At 40.2% G+C, this 19187-nt stretch overlaps 1 protein-coding gene across 2 annotated transcripts in view; it reads right to left on the bottom strand.

Annotated features, from left to right (window-relative positions):
• Positions 1 to 996: 996 nt before the first annotated feature.
• The window catches only part of LOC311049280 (engulfment and cell motility protein 2), a 36749-nt gene continuing 18558 nt past the window's right edge, over positions 997 to 19187 (bottom strand). For both annotated transcript variants that reach the window (XM_084062809.1, XM_084062810.1), the window contains exons 11-24: positions 19017 to 19095; positions 16211 to 16246; positions 15202 to 15252; positions 13312 to 13434; positions 11172 to 11291; positions 10869 to 10973; positions 10627 to 10735; positions 8820 to 8956; positions 7714 to 7877; positions 6535 to 6647; positions 5666 to 5773; positions 4256 to 4338; positions 4040 to 4117; positions 997 to 3769 (exon numbers count right to left, since the gene is read on the bottom strand). In XM_084062809.1, coding sequence (XP_083918935.1) covers positions 3569 to 3769; positions 4040 to 4117; positions 4256 to 4338; positions 5666 to 5773; positions 6535 to 6647; positions 7714 to 7877; positions 8820 to 8956; positions 10627 to 10735; positions 10869 to 10973; positions 11172 to 11291; positions 13312 to 13434; positions 15202 to 15252; positions 16211 to 16246; positions 19017 to 19095 — 1507 coding nt within the window. In that variant the 3' untranslated portion in view covers positions 997 to 3568. The remainder of the gene's footprint in view (positions 3770 to 4039; positions 4118 to 4255; positions 4339 to 5665; positions 5774 to 6534; positions 6648 to 7713; positions 7878 to 8819; positions 8957 to 10626; positions 10736 to 10868; positions 10974 to 11171; positions 11292 to 13311; positions 13435 to 15201; positions 15253 to 16210; positions 16247 to 19016; positions 19096 to 19187) is intronic.

Here is a 19187-nt window from a genome sequence, read left to right on the forward strand (position 1 = left end):
CTGAAATGGAACTGTGAAAAGTTCGCCCAAGACTCAATCCATGGTCACATTCATTCACAGTAGGCTATGTAATGTATAGAGGAGGCTGGTTTGGACCAGCTGGGGCATTTTGTCATTTTTCCAAGTCCAGAGCCAGACCATTGTCTTGTCTCTACTACTCCACCGCAATCAATCATACCTAATGCAAACAGAAGAGACTGTATAGTATCTCCATTGTGCTGTTAAATGAAACTCCTGCTTTGAGTTCTGTAAATCAAAGTGATTGATGTAAACATCCCTTTTGCTTAGCTTTCAGTGCCCAGTGGTCTATAGGTTCAATAATAACCTGCAGTACACGCACTCATCCAGATCTACCTGCCTAATGTACCTACCACCTTCCAGAGAGAGAAATTATCTAGACAAACTGTGTGAAATTCTATTTTGAGCTATTAAAAATGTAACTCTTTTTAATTTAACCATTTTCAGTATTTTTTTGTACCCCCTTCTCCCCCTTCCATGTCATCTGTTAAGTGAATTTGAATGAATAGACCTACAGGTGGTAGAGCAACAGTGATTAAACCATAGGAATTAAAGTCATACACAAAGGCACAGCAGCACAGGCAATGACTAATAGCTTGCACTAGTGCTCCAGTACAGCTCAAACACGTTGCCATTTTAATGTAGCTTGCTGTGTGGGTGGTTCTCATTATGAATGTCTGACACATTGTCTGTGAGATATAAGTACAAGCTGCCTGAAGATACTTAGTCATGGAGTCACAAGGCAACGTCTGCCCCCTGCTGGATGAGGAGTGCAATTGAGTTCTAGGGGTATTCGCAGAAACAGGACATGGTCAATGTCAACAGGTGAACCAAGTGTGGATGGGCTGTTAACATTACAGTGCAACTGAATCTGATCTCATTTAGACATTTGACTGAATAGTTTTCTAAGATGTAACTGACTAATCTGTAAATACGATCCATAAGTCCATTGAGAGAAGACAAAGAAAAGTGAAAAGGCTAGTTAGACTTTGTATTTATTCACACAAAACGTGATACATTTTCTCCAGTAAGGCAACACAATATATACATACAACAATCTATATAATAATACTATATTTAGATTTAATGTTGTTATTTCTTTGACTAAACAACATGTCATTCCTTACTAGCACTAGCAAGTATAAATAGTTTTTAGCAAGTCATGTAAAAGAGTACCAGTGCTAATACTTCAAGTCTCCATAGTGTTAGTACATCCAACATCCAATGCAACAATCCTTTGCTCCACGAGGCATAGTGTGATCATCACTATAGTATTATCTCTAACTGTAGTGTTCTGAAAGCAGCTACAAAATGCTAGCAATGCCTAAGAAATAAAAAAATAAACAAGACAAGGCATTCTGTAACAAACGTGAACAGGTAATTGAACAGAAACACATATTCATATAAAACAATGTTCTATAATGTCATTTATATTCATATACTGTATGTATGAGAGCATTACTAGTAATGGCATCAACTTGTTCTGTTAATTAGTATGATAACGTAGACGAGAGCATTGACATCATTGAGTTTTAAGAGTCATTCCTTAACCAAGCTCATTACCAAGTACTTGCAGTATAAAGATTAAAAAAACAAAACAAAGTGGTATGGCTGCAAAAAGCTGGTTTTGTTGAATGCTAAATATTGTTTTTCTGTACAGAGTTGCAAAAACATTAGCCAATAGAGTTACTATGTTAAATCAACATCCATTATCTTCACAGCTGGTATGACTCCACACATTTACAAAAATATAAATCTATCCTGCTTAACAAAGGAAATAAAATACTGATTAACATAGGATTAGATTATTAGCTAGCACAGAGTGACGTGAACAACCAAAAACGTTTGCAACACAGTTGAGAGTCAACGTGATCAATATTATACTATAAAACTTCATAGTTTTAGCAACACGTGTACTGTGGGTACCTGAACAGTCAGTGATCAAATATTAGCCGTCCCTGTTAACTGTAATGATACAGTAAGTGACACCACTGGTTTTCATTTTGCTTCTAGTGGTCTCAATGTACAGTATGCTTCTAACATCTGAACTGTAAGGAAGGGAAATTATGTGTTTCTGTGGTGTCTATTATCTTCATTGTTTTTTTGTATAGAGGCAGTTATCGAAAAGAGAAAGTCAGAAGCAACCCTAGCAGTGACAGCTAACATCTGATGTTGACTATTCACAGTCACATCGAGGTGATTTAAGTAGCATACCAAAAAAAAGAAATATCAATCTAATATAATCTCCATAATCTTTCCACAGAGACCATTATGGTTTATATAAGGCAATGAAGTGACTATGAATCAAAAACAAAATATATATGGTTCAGAGGTTCATATCAAGTATATATATTCACTTTTTCTTTTCTTTTTTTAATATAAACTGGTACAGTACAATAGTTATAAGTACCTTGGTCTACCTGGCATTTGAAATATTGAGAGAATATTAATGCCAGGATGGATTCTTTGCATCCATTACCTTAAACACTCATACAGTACAAGCACAACCGTTTATCCACACACTGTTCATACACACACACACACACACACACACACACACACACACACACACACACACACACACACACACACACACACACACACACACACACACACACACACACACACACACACACACACACACACACACACACACACACACTCTAACGATATGCGTGGGCCCTTTCAATCATTTCCACAAATCTGATGATAATCAACATGGATTCAATAAATCCAATGGAATTATCTCCTTACTTCAAAATAAGGCCACCACCACCACCCACAGACCCACCGGATGAAATATTGTAAACATATGGACGAAAGTAAGTGAAACACAATTTGCAGCTAGATGAATATTAAGTGAAGAGGATGTTAAGAGCTGGAAAAATTACAGAATGCATCTACTGTACTACTACAGTACACTGAATAACCTAAATGATCATTGCAGCAGAATAGCCAAGCTGAACGTAACAGATTTGTAGGTTGAAGTTAGAAAATTGGCTAACCTTCCATCTTGACGTTAGAGGTGGGAAAAAAACGTTAATTTCAGCGAACGAACGATTTCGTTCACGGCAATGATTCGTTCAAATGATTCGTTCACGTTCTCGTTCAGTAGCGCTGTTTTTTTGGTGAAAAACACTATCGCGGTTGCGTTATTATTACGTCGCGCGTACAGCTCCCCTCCCGTCCTGTGTACGGGGGCAAGGGATGGGGGGGCAAGAACGATAGCGTGAACGTAATAGTTTGAGGAAGTGAACGAGTTCGTTCACTTTCACGGCAATGAACTAGTTCTTTTGAACGAATCGATTCATGAACGACCCATCACTACTTGACGTATTTATTATGTACCTGCTAACTGTTCGGATATAAGTCGAATATAGTACCCCCCCCCCTCAAAAAAATAATAAAAATAAAAATCATGATAACAATGACGATAATAAAACATACTTTGCGGTGGTCAAACCTAAAGCTAACTTCATTTTGATTGTTTAAAAGCTTGGGTTTGCCCATCCCTAACACTGATATTAAGCCTATTATTAATGTCCACACCTCAGCTGTAGTTATAGGTGAAGTTGTACGAGCTCGGCTCCTTCGGCACGGGGGGCGGGGCCTCCGGAATGGTGATGTTCTCCAGGTCTAGGAGGCGGAGCTTCATCTCCATGCTGATCAGAGTGTCCAGGTCGCTGCGGGTCAGGTCACTGCCCATCTCTCTGCCCAGCAGGGCACACAGCCCGTCGGTCCAGACGCAGTACTGTGTCGCACACACACACACACACACACACACACACACACACACACAGGTTTGTATTACTACATCAACATTTTACGATGGCATTTTTTTTATGAATGCCATCTTTAAAAAGTAAACATTTACCGTAACTCTAATACAGTATATGCAATTTATTTTTCTTTCTTTTTTCACTTTTTTTTAAACCAAATCATATCACTTACAGCACCAGTAAATATACTTCATGAATGAATTAAATAGGTGCTTTCAGATGGGTCGAATGGGGTAGCTTACCTCATATTTGTTGGGAGCAACAAAATTGAGCGTCTCGTCGGGATCGTAGAGGACGGAAAAGGCTAGCTCCAGCACCTCCTTAGAAAAACCCGAAATGAGTTCACACACAACATCTCATGCCTATACTGCATTGTCTCACTGCACTGAATGACAGAGAAAGAACGAGTGCTATTAATGTGTGTGTGCCAATAACGTCAAGACGACACTACTGTGTACCTTGTTTTGTTTCAGTGCACTTTTCTCCTTCATATGAGGGCAGTCTTTCCCCGTCACCACAGACTTGATATCTGACACGGGAACTGGAGGGACAAGACGAGAAACCAACAAAAACACCTTTTAAACAGTCAATTATTTTGGTCAGTGTTAGCAATCTTATTGACATGAACTCTTTGGTGACTGGGGACCCCCAGGACTACTAGGTCCGCTCCTTTTTCCCCCCCTTAACACCAATTCTCTTTGTAAAAAATAGCCGATCGCCGAGCTTACAACGTGTCTCGTTGTGACATCTTGTGAGCTGGTAGATCAGCTATTGACATGTGGTTAAGAGACAGTGTCAGTCTGATGGTGCTGTGGGAAACCAGCAGGAGAGCCACCCCCCCACCCCCCAGCTCAAGCTAGGTGACATGTTTGTCTATTCACAGCATGGCCATAATGTAAAGTAAACAATTTCCCCGTTAATAGCTTCATGTTTTTGATTTTGCATTTCTTCACATTTTCTCCAAAGTCATTAAAATGTTACAGAGCTTACCTGAATAATTGAGTCAATGTTGACTCACCATCATTGTGGTTAGTCATGGATTTTTACATTTTGTTCCTAATCGATCTCTTTTCCAGGGGCTATTTTCAGCCAGACTTTTCAAGTCATTCATAACTTTGAAAAGAAAATACCTGCACAGTGATATTAACTGTGTTGGATTAGCTTAGCTACTTTAATTGCCTACTTTATCTCCAGCAAGTGTATAGCCTCTGCAAGCTGATGTTCATACCGTAAATTGAAATGAATGGGTTTTCTCAAGAATGTTACAAACCACGGGCACACGGGACACTCTTGTACAGCAAAGTAGGGCATCAAACCACCGGTTTACACTTTGGGAAATGGTCCTCTCAGTAATGTCAAGAATACTATGAGTCATAGTCGATGGACTAAACTTGTCACGTCTCTTGTCACTGAGGAGCTCAATGCACTGACTCACTCATGTTGTTCATTTTTAATTATCTTTTAATAGTTAACTGTTCTCAAATAGAATTTATATAATTAATTTATGCCTGTGAGCACACGCACGCACACATGCACACATGCACGCACACACACACACACACACACACACACACACACACACACCAAATGACCACAATGTAAATAAGCCTTCGGGGGTTTTGTGTCTTATCTGTTAGACACAAATGTACATCTGTATCTTGTTACATCGTCGCTGTCGGGCAGAAACCTTTTATGTCAAAAGAAAACACAAACAAAAACATTAAAAGTTGAAAAATATGGATATAATGAGGTTTCTACCCGACAGTAACGATGTGCGTTGTTCAATAAAGATGTCAACCGATCAATCAAACAAACAAACACATACACACACAGAGGAGCTCAACACAGGCGTATAAGGGGTGACTCACTCTTGTCACTGAGCAGCTCAAAAGGCACTTCCCCCTGTGGAGACTCATCCAGGTCCCCGTAGTGAAGCACCTTGTGGTTCAGAGACAGTCGACAGAACCAGAACTTCTCTGCAGAAAGAGGGGAGAGAGAGAGAGAGAGAGAGAGAGAGAGTGTTGAGTTGTTAATTCCAAACTTTACAGAGCTACTGTAGATGACAATGAAAACAACACATTCTATTAAGATAGGGACCTACAGCATACTTAGCTGCACAATATGTGACTGCATGCATGTCACAAACTCAGGGAAACGTAAGCAAACGACACTCAATGTGACTATTATCTTGACACGGACTATATCTTGACGCACGCACATATACACGCACGCGCACGCACGCGCGCGCGCACGCACGCACGCACGCACGCACGCACGCACGCACACACACACACACACACACACACACACACACACACACACACACACACACACACACACACACACACACACACACACACACACACACACACACACACACACACACACACACACACACACAGTTTGATACTGTACATTTGGACCATTATGACAGTATTTTATATAATTTCATGCTCGATATTGTTTTCTGCTGTACTTCAGTTTTTTTACTGCACTTGATGCTTTGTCAATATTGTAATTGTTACATTCATGCCAATTGAATTGATTTGATATATATTTGGCCTGTTGCCCCCCCCCGACCCAGAAGAGAAGTTATGTGTTAGGAAAAAACATTTTGAAAGATCTTTCCCAAAGAAATACAAAGAAAAGGTTTAGAAAAGCACAATTAGTGTGTGTGTGCGTGGCTGCGTGCGTGGGTGTGCACGTGTTTGTGTCTGTAAGTTGACGGTTATAATACCTTGCCTCCGGCGGTTGCCAAGCTTGCGGAAGCAGCTTCCCTCGCACAGCCGATTGAGGCGTTGTTGTTTGATGAGCTCCAGGATCTCTGGCTGGATCCTCTCCCGCAGCTCACTGCAGCACAAACCCAGTAAACCCACGGCAATGTGAGTCACCAAAGGGGCAGAGAGAAGAAGAACATCCACACTAGTTATTATGCTGTTCTGCGTCAAACTGTCACAGTGACGGTGTCACAAACACAAGGGAAGTATAAAAGGGATTGAGGTTAGGTAAGGTAGTGGTTCTCAACCTTTTCAGGCCACGACCCCCCAAAATAATCATACTTGAACTGGGGACCCCCCCGTCCAGTAAAGCACTTGGAATGTAGGAGTTGAGGCATTACATTTAGTTTGACTTGGTTCTACTGATAAAAATTGTGAAAATAGCAGAGCTACACTTTTAGATCGGCTATTTTCACAATGTTTGCCTCTTTCTTATATTATTTGACAATTTGGCCAATGTTTGACCAGTTTTTATAGTATATTTTTATGGTTACTTTTGATGCAGCAATGGCCTTTTTTCTTTTCTTTCTTTCTGTTTATTTAGTTATTAAAAAGGTCTTAAAAGTCCTTAAATTGTCACTTCACTGTCATCTAGGGACCCCCCAACATCATGCGGGGACCCCCCTGGTGGTCCCAACCCACAGGTTGAGAACCACTTAGGTAAGGTATATTATAAAAGCGCCAATGCCCTGAGAGTCCTCCTACTGTAGGCCACTGATTACCAATCTTTTGATCGATATTTTTGTCAGAAAGTGCATTTTCAATTCTAACCAATTTGAAAAACGTCATACATTTCATTAAAGTTTTTAAAAACAAGAAATTTGAAAAATTGCAGATATACAAGCACTTATAGATCTGCTATTTTTTAAACTTTTTTTTGTCAGATAATGACATGCCCAGATTAGGGCCGCCAGGTTGAAAATTGGGACACATCAGCTGCATAACTGCCGATACCCATTTTGACGAGACAGTCAAATAACGATCGATATATATCAGCCAAGCCGATAAAGCGGTCTGGCTCAAGTATTATATTCTGGGAAAACAACTATATTTGTACTACATCAAAGCTTGAGGACTGCAGCTCATAAGTACATACAGATAAGAAAGCTGAATTACAACGAGTTTAGTCACAAACTGACATAATAGGCGGGGACTGGAAGTCATCCTGACTCATTCTCTCCGACTGACGCAGACGGAGGATCTCGGAGTAGCTGAGGCCACGCAGTTTGCTCTTCAGCTGGTCCAAAGACGACGGCTTCATGGCCAGAGCCCTCGTTATCTGCTCCCGGACCACCTGCATGACCTGCACCAGAGTTTATAGACACACAGACAGATCAATACGTTAGATAATGACCTTCAAAGGGATGATTGGTCACTGTGATGAAGAGCCCGACCGACGCCGGATATTTGGGTCCGGCGCTGATCCCAATTTAGAGAGTCCTAGACCAGTGGTTCTCAAAGTTTCAAGAACCCCCATAACTCTCAGGGTGTACAAATGGGACCATTTGGTCCCATGTGTACACTCTCAGAGTTACAGACCTGCAAGGGTCCATTTGGAACCCTGGGGGTCCCCGGACTCCACTTAACAGAACCACTGTCCTAGACCACCGATTACTGATGTTGTGACCAATATTATGTCCAACATTTTCTAATCAATTTGAAATACATAATATTTGAATATTTGAGAACAGTTGACTTATAAGCAAAAAAATAAACAACAAATAAACAACAAATAAACACAAAAACACAAAAATGTTTGCAGATCTACAAGCTCAACCACGCGAACACACACATATGCACTCTGTTTTTCAAACATGTTAACTACTTAGTGTATGCCCTGTATACTTCTACGAAAAACTCATTAAAGGGAGTTAAGTGATGTTTATTTTAATTTTTTTAAGTGTTTATTTTTTGTTAAAGTTTAAGTGTTTTGTTAAAACATATTGTGAGATAGGCTTGTGGATTGGCAAGTTTCACTATTATTGAAACTTTATGAAAAATATTGACTATGTTTGAGACCTAATAACCAAAGAAATTGCCGCAACAAGTTTAACATTTTTGGACTACATAAAAACCATAACTGGGGGGGGGCTGTGATCTTACCACTGAACTGCAATATCCAGAGCCATAAGGACATCTAAAAGGGATTAACTTCAACCATTCAACAGTATTCAGTGTTTAGATAGAGTCCATTGTTGTATTAATTAATCTGATCAACTAATAATATCGGCTGGTGATGTCTGACCTTGTTGAAGTCCTCTGCCGTTGCCCTCATCTCCTTCCAGGTCTTATTGAGCAGCTGGATGCACACACAGAAGAACTCCTCCCAGGCTCGGTCGTGGGTGAAGAACATGGGGTGGTAGTCATTACAGCCTTCATTAGCTTGACAAAAGAAGAGAGATTTGAAGTGAAGATTAATCTACTGTACCATGCTCTAGAACAGTGGCTCTCAGCCGTTATAATTTCAAGGACCCCTGTTTGATATATGCATTATTAGGCCATAGACCACCCCTCACCCCCCCCCCCCCGAGTGCTCAATATGGCCCCCTGAGCAGTAACAGCTGGGTGAAGCTGAAACTTAATTCCCCCCCACGGGATTAATAAGGTTTATATTTCTTCTATAGTTAACATTTGCTGCTGGTCACTATAATGCACCAAGTAAACCTAAACAAGTCAAATTGCGAATATACTGTATTTAGAAAAATAAAGTATTTTGTTTTTATTTATATAAACACACACATGCACACATCCAGGACTGGTCTGCAGCGTGTGCAACTTGACAGCAGGCAGTGCCCCAGAACATAAATATACTGTATAATGCTCCCTCGAATTCTATACTATATGGTGCATCCCCTACTGTATAGTGACATCACCTGACATGACATCCATTTATTTGTATGGCATGAATGTAATATGTCTTTGACTTGACATGTTCTTTAAACCACAGTGCAATACAAGGGAAACACAAGGTTCATGATGTATAGGGTTACACGCGCTGCGACACAATTCATTTTAGGAGTGAAATGACGACACCCAAATTACACTGATGTGTCAAGGACACATTTGTCCGTGGACCCCCATTTGAAAAGATTTTGTGCCAGGGACCCACATAAGAGAAATTTGTATAACCTGAGGAAGGTCTACATGACCGAAACGTTGTTTCTGTAATGAACTTCTCTTGAACTTGCAAGTGGCAGTGTGCAGGTATAATCTTTCCCCATTCACCTCACCTACTGTTTTTTTGTTGGCTAAACACCTGCTTGTAAAGGAACTGGGTGTGCGGAAGTCTTTTTTCGAGAATATACAAAGTATAAAATAGGGTTAACAGAGGTCCTATAGAGGTCTTTGATTCTCTTATAATAATGTTCTGTAGTTTCTCCTGGCACTGCTTAATTGTGTGGTGTTTGCCAAGTTCTGGCAGTATCTTTGATGCATCCTCATTTCACAATGCTGTCTGCTCCTCCGATGCTGCACTTGTACCTCGTTGTCTGTACGTAACCTGCAGCAGTGTTATTTAATCAGGGCATTGTAAAACACTTTCGCTTGCACCTTACTACTCAGAAACACCATGTACTGCCAAAAGAATGAAACCGTAAAAAGTATAATTCATTATAAGCTTAACAGCTTAACGTACTAAAACAATGACCTCGGAACACACTTTCTATCACTCCTCCTTACTGATCTTCTACTGCATCTTCCACTACATCTTCTAAAATAATGTGGAGTCCCTGTGTTGCTGCTGTTTCTGTACATTAAAGTCATATTGTGTAACGCTCATTTTAATAGTCTGTTTTAGCGACGCGTTTGTCTATACGGAAGGAAGGCTGAAAAATTCATGCTGTGGGGTCCTATAGCGCCTGGGGATATTGTGAAAAGCAACAACTTGTTGTCAGAAACGGTACTTATGAACTGTAAAATACATAAATAAATACACGTCCGGTACATTTCCAGTGCCTACGTCATTTTGCCACGAGTGCTGCTGGCTCCACCCTGACAGTTCCAGAAGCATGGTTTTGTACTAGCCTCGTTTGTCTGAGAAATACAATACTTACGCAACTCTCCGACTTGGAGTATCTCACACAGCATTCGGGTGAGCTCGATGGCACAGCGGCCAAAAGGACACTCATGCTTGTCCTCGCGGCTACTGTTCTCCAGCACAATCTGTGGTGTGAAAGTATTACACAATGTTAACACGCTGCGCCCAAGCTGACTCCTGACTGTTAAGCGTCTGTGAGCTCATGTGAGCTGAGCTGAGCTGTGCGGTGTGCCGTGCGGCCCTGAGGCCCAGACTGACCCTGATGTAGGTGTCCTGGTGTAGCTTGGCCAGGTAGAGCATGTTGTCCAGTGCCAACATCCCTGGAGGGGTCTGGGTGAAGTCCATGGCCGGGTTCACATGGTTCTGCACCCGCAACAGAAAGCACAAACCCTTTAAATGAGCAGCCCCTACCTACAATGGACCGAACACCACTAACAAACCACTAGTGGTTTATTTTCATCACTCAAGCGACTTTGAGTACTTAGAAAAGCGATATATAAATTCCAGGTAATATTTTTTATTATTATCCCTAGAAGACATGCATTTGTGCGAAGCACTCACAGTGAATCCCAGCATCTTGTAGTCCTTGGTGTACAGCGCCTTCCTCTTCTCAGTACCGCTGGGGTCATTCTCTCCATCGAAGGCAATCCTACGCAGTTCAAAGATGATGTCCCTTTGGGCCTGGGTGGTATGGAATATAAAGAAGGTATAGAATGGAATATGTAGCCTGAGTTTTACTGGGTTCTGCACAGGTGGTGAGTCGCACAACGGAAATAGCAAGCTCACAACTGTTGCGTATAAGGTGACAGGTAATCATCCTGTCTCATTTCAAAATAGTGAATTGACATGACGGCAGCATTGTTGAAAGAAAACCACTCATGTGAGTCAGAGTTGAATTATTATCTTTGAGCTTAACAGTCTACAAAATCTTAGATTCAGTACGTGAAATACATTTTAAAATATCCCCTTACAGGCATACCCTAACTCGTGGCAGTAGCGTGTTGGGGCTGCGCTACAATATTATTTATTAATTTCATTGATAAGATAGGCTTACAAATGTGCAGGAATCGCTGCTTTAATTTCATCATCTAATAAATATTCATGTTTAAGGCCAACAATGTATGCTTTTATTTTAACTCTCTCAGTGCCAATGAAATAAAAAAATATGTTAATACTGTGCCAGAATTTTTTTTAAAGTAAAAAATAATTATAATAATAAGTTAATTAATTGTAATTAAGTGTATGGAGCAGCAAATCTTCGGATCACGATATCTTGGGTTCTGAAATGTATTTTCCAAAACTTTTTTTTTAAAACTTGGGATAACTCGTTCTTGGCACTGAGGGCATTCAGAAAAAACGTATAACTCGCTTTTGGCACTGAGAGAGTTAAGATACTCTTTATTTCCACTTTGAAATGGCACTATAAATAAAGTGTGGGGTGGCCAAAACATTTCCACCATAAAATTGGGTCGTGGCATAAAAAAAATTGAGAACCCCTGCTCTAAGGTTTATGATATTGTTCAAATGCAGAATAGACTTGCATGTGACAGGTTTGATGTGTTCATAAAGTATTTGCATATTATTAAAGTCACAGCATTGTCCATAGTAATCAACTTTTTGTGTAGCACTTTTATTTATTTATTTAAATCAAGTCTTTTGCACACCTACAAGGTGCATAGGAGAAGACCAGGCGAGGGCTCCAACGTACTAAAAGAAAACACACACTCCACACTGTCTTCAAAAGCAAGAACGAAAGTTTAACGGGAATATAACAACCTTTCGGTCTATTAGACCTTCATCAGGTTATCTTGTAGCACTTTTTAAAACAGAGTTACAAAGCGCTTCGCAACACCACTGAAGATAATATCTAAAGGAAGATTGTGAGAGGAACAATGAAAGAGCATAAAAGGATCAAAAAGAGTGCGAGAAACACAGTAAAAGGCCATAAAAAGATAAGAACAACAAAAACAGTCTGCAATCAGGTAGATAAGGAAGGTAGGTACTAGGTAGATAAAAGCAACTCTATAAAAGTGTGTTTTATAAGAGAACACTGAATTTACTTGCCTGAGCTCATGGCATCATGACAGGCAATAGAAAACATCTCGAGTAAAAAACATTTCTCGATAGAAAGTCTAAGGGAGAGCAATTAAAGCCTGTCTCTGATCATAATAGTTTTGTGTTTGTCTTGCTGAAACAAAGTTGTCTGTATTCAAATATTATATTACTACTGGTAGAAGCATATCATTATTTGAACGCTCACTTCCTTCTTCACCTAACTTGCACTCATTTATTTGGCACTGAATAACATACCAAACACAACCCATTGAGACCTGAAGCCGATTCTACATGTCTCCTAAATCTCAACAGTATTCTGAAAAACGTATGTTTCTATATCAGTGGTGCTCAATCTTTTTCATGTCAAGGACCCCCAGAATTATATGTATTTGACCGCGGACCCCCATCAAAATATGTTGTTCCAGGGACCCCCAGAAGCAAAGATTTGAGTTAAAAATGTTCGCTTTAATAATATATATATTCAAAGATTTGCACACTTTTTCACGATTTTTCAAAAATAGCCCAAAGTGTAAAATAATGCTTTTTAGCTCAAATCTAAAAATGACACAGTTCCAAGTCTTAATGGGTTAAGAAAACATACCATCAGCAGCCATATATAGAAAAACAAATGAAATGTTTTTTTTACCTGGTCATTGGGATCCATTTTGGTCATCATACGTTCCTCCAAGAGGTTAAAGGTCAACACCTGCAGCACGTACAGCTGATGTGCCATCTCGGCTTTGATTGGCCGATTGCCTCTGATAATGTGCTGGAAAAGATAAGCAGAGCATGGTGCGTGCACCACTTATTGATGTGCCAACAACATGTTACAGTACAGTGCGAGATATAAAAACAAATTATATAGAACTTACACCACTTTTTAAATATAAAAAAAAAAATGGTGTGCCTATTTTGGGCAACAGCAAAAATAACTAATCTACAAGATCACAACGCGTCACCCCTGATAGATCGGCTATTTTCACTACACGTAAGCAGTGTTTCACTGCTGAATTGGAACGTGGTTGCACTCTATTTTAATGACGTGACGCGCACGTCGTTTAATGGACAATTGATATGCATCTAACCCTATGTTAATTCACCTGGTGTGAGTCGGGAGCCTTTGTAAACTTTGTTGAGGTGTGAATTTAAAGTTGTTTTAAATCTATGCCTGTGCCTGGCTGCACATGCTCCTGTTCAAATTAGGGCTGTCAACTTTCCTCAGAAATGATATTCGAATATTGGTCTTAAAAATTGGCAGATATTAGAATATTATTATAAAAAAAATATATTTTTTTATAACAGAAACAATACAAAAAACATTGTATCGAGTGCTCGGATCCAATAAAACATATTTTGTTTGTTTTTATAACTTGAGACATTGTTTTTTGTATTGTCCCTGTCAAATAAACATTAAAAGATATATATATAATATTTAATTTTATTTTTTAATATTCGAATATTACTTTTCACATTTGAATATACATATTTTCCCCATTATTCAATATTCTAATATTAATTCACCAGCCCTAGTTCAAATAGGTTCTTGCACGGCGTGCAAGGCCGTCCCATGAGCGATGCAACCCTGCACGTAAGTGACAGTGACGCAAGTACATAGACATCCTGTAATAAAACTAGATGGCTTGTACAGTAGCATTTACATACAGCCCTAGTCTAGACAGCTAGGCCACTGATAAATTCTGCAAATAGCTGGAGATAAGCAGAGTACTGCAGTTTGCCATTTGCATTGCAGCAATAATGAACAGCCTTACAATTGTACCGCATTCACAATACTGTCTAATGAATTAGTGCAGTGGTTCTCAACCTTTTCAGACCGTCACCCCCCAAAATGATCATATTTGAACTGGGGACCCCCAAAAATGATCATATTTGAACTGGGGACCCCCCCCCCCCCCCCCCCCACCCTGACAAGCACTTCGAATGTAGGAGTTGATGCTTTCAATTTAGTTTGACTCGGTTCCACAGATAAATATTGTGAAAATAGCCGATCTACAAGCTCACAACACCTCGCAAGATCGGTTTATTTTTTATTTTTTTGCCTTTCATTATTTCACTTTATTATCACACGTTTTTATAGTATAGTTTGTTGGTTACTTTTGACACCGTAATGGTCTTTTTTCTTTTCTTTCTTTTTTTTTTGTTGAGGTATTAAACAAGTACTAAAAGTCCTTAAATTGTCACTTCACTGTCATCTGTCATCTTTCTTTGGCTATGAGCTTGTAGATCTGATATTTTTGAAAAATCTTGAAAACATTTGTTTTTTGTTTGTTAGGATTTAGAAAACATTTTAAAGAATCGCCTCAGGTTTTAATGGGTTAAAACACATCATGCAAAATACTTGCGGCTACAAGAGAAATAAAACAAAGTAGACCAAAGGAAAAACCTTTCATTGCCACACATACAGTATGACACGGACGGAGGACATTGCCTTGGATTTGTAGCTGCATATAAACCCTGTTTAGTTGGACGTTTGATGGCTGTATAATAACAACCCCCGACATGCAGACGTGACACTCACATTAAGGATGATGGATCGCAGGTGTTTCTGAGCCAAGGTGCTCGCCATCTCCTGCGGGAAAAACAAGCACATAGATCTAACAGACAGCCCTGCGTGAATTATGCTTCACTACCATGTCAATACTAGCGCATAGCGGCACATCTGCCCAACTCTTGATTCCATGGGAATTTTTAAAGCAGCAAGCAGCTTTAGGGGGTCTTTTCAACAGGGGTCCGGGACCCCTAGGGCAGTGGTTCTCAAACTCTTTCATGTCAAGGACCCCCAAATTGACACTTATCAGCCCGCGGACCCCCATTTGAAAAGATAAGCCAGGGACCCCCATAAGAGAAGATTTTTACGTCTCTAGCAGCGATTCTCAACCACTTTAATTTCAAGGACCCCCAGTTTGACATGCATTAGGCTACGGACCCCCATTTAAATGGCATTTATATCTCTGGGACTCCAATTCATATTGTAAAATCAATGTTAATCTAACTCTGAGAGTGTACAAATGGAACCAAATGGACCCGTTAGGGTCCATTTGGTTCCATTTGTACACTCTCAGAGTTACAGACCCATAAGGGTCCATTTGGTTCCTATCCATCATTTAGCTGGGGACCCCCTGGAACCCCCTCAAGTACCCCTGGGGGTCCCCGGACCCCACTTTGAGAACCAATGCCGTAGGGGGTCCTCAGAGTTACTACAGGGGGGCCTTATAACAAAAATGTAGCTCCTAACAAAGCTACATTTTATTTCACCTCACCGCTGCTTTGGCCTTCCCCTCTCTACAGCAAGTACATAACACCAAAAGTTTTTTTTATTACTGTATCTGAGGTTTGTCAACACAGGCAGGGCAGCCATGTTTTTCTGCTGCATGTAACATGGGTTTACTGTGGATAATAATAACACATCGTTCATCTACAGTATATGACACAGAAATAAGGAGAGGAGAAAACATAAAGGGGTGGGGGGGAAGACTTGTGGACTGAAGAGGGGGATGATGGCATGGTGTGGTGAGATGTGTACTCACAGTGAGCTGCCGGTCCAGGGGGTTAGTACACTCCTCCTAGGGGGTCAGGGGGTCAGGTGGGGTCAGGTCGGGGGTCAGGGTATAGGGAGGAAGGGGTGTGGGTGGAACAGTAAATGGAAACAAAAAAAGAGTGCACAACACTTATACATGGACCATGAGATAGAAATACGGCTTACATCACATCACAGGGCACAGCATGCGGAGGGAGGACATGACAACATTCGTACCAGCTCTCCCTCCCTCCCTCCCTCCCTTCTCTCCTCCCTCTGACAGATACATATAGGATCAAAGTAGATGACTGGCATGGTTGGTCTTGTGATCTTTTTAATAGGTTGCACACCAGTGTTGATTTCGTCGACTAAAACTATGATGAAAAATGTTCGTCGACTACCTTTCTTCACTGACGAAACTAAATAAAAACTAAGCTATGAAGATTAAAATATAACTAAATATATTGACAATTTCCTCAACAAATAAAAACTAGACAAAAATGTTAGTGAGGGACTAGTGGAGAAGAGATCCAGTAGGAGTAAAAGACAAGTAATTTTATGTTTAGCTGCGCTCGGGTGTTGCGCTCTGAAAATAGCAGATCTACAAGCTCACAACTGAGCTTGTAGATCGGCTATTTTCAGCATGCAACCAAGTGTAAAATCAGCCATTGCGACGCCATCAAGGCCAACCAAAATACATTTTAGTCGACTAAATGAACTGTAGATTTAGTCGACTATAACTTTATGATATTTAGTCGACTAAAACTAGATAAAAACTAAAACATTTCAGATGACTAAAATATTTATTTTATTTATTCAAAAGACTATGACTAAAACTAAATCAAAATGTGTTGTTAAAATCAACACTGTTGCACACCAGTGTCACACACAAAAAAAAACAGATCGATTATAAGCCCAAAACAGCTTGTAGATTCATTGACTATATTTGTGTGCGCGACACCAGCACGCAACTATTGTCAATATAAATCACTGTTAACGATGCCAAAGGGGTGCCGCTGGTGGCTCTGACAGTGTGAGTGCACAGACCATATCGCTGGTGTTTTCATGTACGATATATGGTCCTATAAAGCAAAAAATATATATTAAAAAATGTGTATGATGGAAATACTTTTACATAATCAGTTAATTTTAGCTTTTAGTTTGCACAAATCTCCTTTTCATAAATGTTGATATTTTTGCACCTAATTCAGGAAAGAAAATGTATAAAAATCATGAACACATTTTGAAATTTGTAGCTTTGCCATTAAGGAAAAATGCGAAATAAAAATGGGGTTCCGTAGGAGGGGGTTAAGCACTATTTTAAATGACTAAATCAGGGGTTCTCAAACTTTTTTGGCCCAGGTACCCCTTGGAGGGGAGATTTTTTTCCAGGTACCCCCTCATCCTCGCAACGCCGATAAGCATATACTTGTGTACCTACTAGTGATGTGCGGGTCGGGTTTTTTCATGACCCGCCCCGCCTCAACCCGCCACGGAACCCAACCCGCCTCAACGCGCCCCGCGAACCCATTTATAAATCTATGGCTCAACCCGCCCCGCGACCCGCGGTAAAAAACAAAAAAAACGCTAAAATCATGAAGGAAAATAATCTTCAAGTATACACCCCAAGTGTATTCAAACTGTTTAATTGTTATTATTCTTATTCTTATTAGGAATAAAGAGAAAACAAGAGCATGTGACTTTTATTTTTTTTTGCGTGTGAGAGCGGCTGACCCGCTCACCCGCAGCCCGCATAATTTCCTCTGAAATCCTGACTCGACCCACCCGCGCCGCGGGTTGACCCGCTCATCACTAGTACCTACTACCGCATACCACATGTGTACATTTAGATGCCATTGGAACTATTTGTATTACATTTCTCTGCAAAAGCCCTTGAATATGATGGAATATGATTAAGGATTACTGTGATTATGCTAAGCTTTTTTCATATCAAACATTTAAAAAAAGTAAAAACATTTTTTTTTAATAAAAAAAAAATATATATATAACTTGAATTATTTCGCGGACCCCCTGGCTATGCGTCGCGGACTCCCGGGCCCCGACCCCGGGACCCCACTTTGAGAACCGTGGGACTAAACCATTAGTACAGTGAATGTGGAACACAACCGTGACAGCAGGCAGACAAAGGTCTGAAAGAGTAAGAGGGATTTTACAGTCCAACGTAATGCCATCTCCAAATGCAACTATAGGGTGATGCAGTGCTTATAAATTGCTAAAAACGTAACGTTAGTAAGTTATGACCGGTACAGTATGTGTACAATCTTTACAGGGTGTTTTAACCCATTCAAATCCAGGAACGCATACTGTGTCATTTTAGATATTTTTTTGCTATAACCATTATTTTATACTTTGGGCTATAAAGAAGATATACAAGCTCATAATGTGGCAACGAGTGTCGCGCTACGATCTTGTATATCTGCTATTTTTTGGGGGGAAATCGTGAAAATTTGTGCAAATCTTTGAATATATGTTTTTTAAAGACATTTTTAACTCAAATCTTTGCTTCTGAAGATTCTATGTCTGTATATTCAAAGATTTGCACACATTTTCAAGATTCCCCCCCCCCCCCCCCCCAAAAAATAGCAGATCTACAAGCTCATAGCGCGGCACTCGGTGCTGCGCTATGAGCTTGTATATCTGCTATTTTTTAAATAGCCCCCAAAAAATCTTAAAATTACACATTCTTTCCTGGTCTTCATGGATTAAGTATAGGACATTGTCACTATTCCATCTCATTCGATTCTACGATCTTTTCTTTGCCATGTCATAGTGTGTTTTTAGAAGTGGACACTGACCTGCCGTCTGTCCTCCGGCGCCTTTAGGAAGAGGGCGTTGATGAGGGCAATGGCGTACGTCTGAATCTCCTGGTTAGACCTGAAGGCACATGATGACGAGCAGAGGGTTAGAAGCATCGTGCTCCACAAATCTAGGCATAACGTTTTCAATCTACGAGTGCAGGTTATAGT

The sequence above is a fragment of the Gymnoscopelus microlampas genome, assembly GCF_963454915.1.
Source record: "Gymnoscopelus microlampas genome assembly, chromosome: 7".
Classification (NCBI taxonomy): Eukaryota; Metazoa; Chordata; class Actinopteri; order Myctophiformes; family Myctophidae; genus Gymnoscopelus; species Gymnoscopelus microlampas.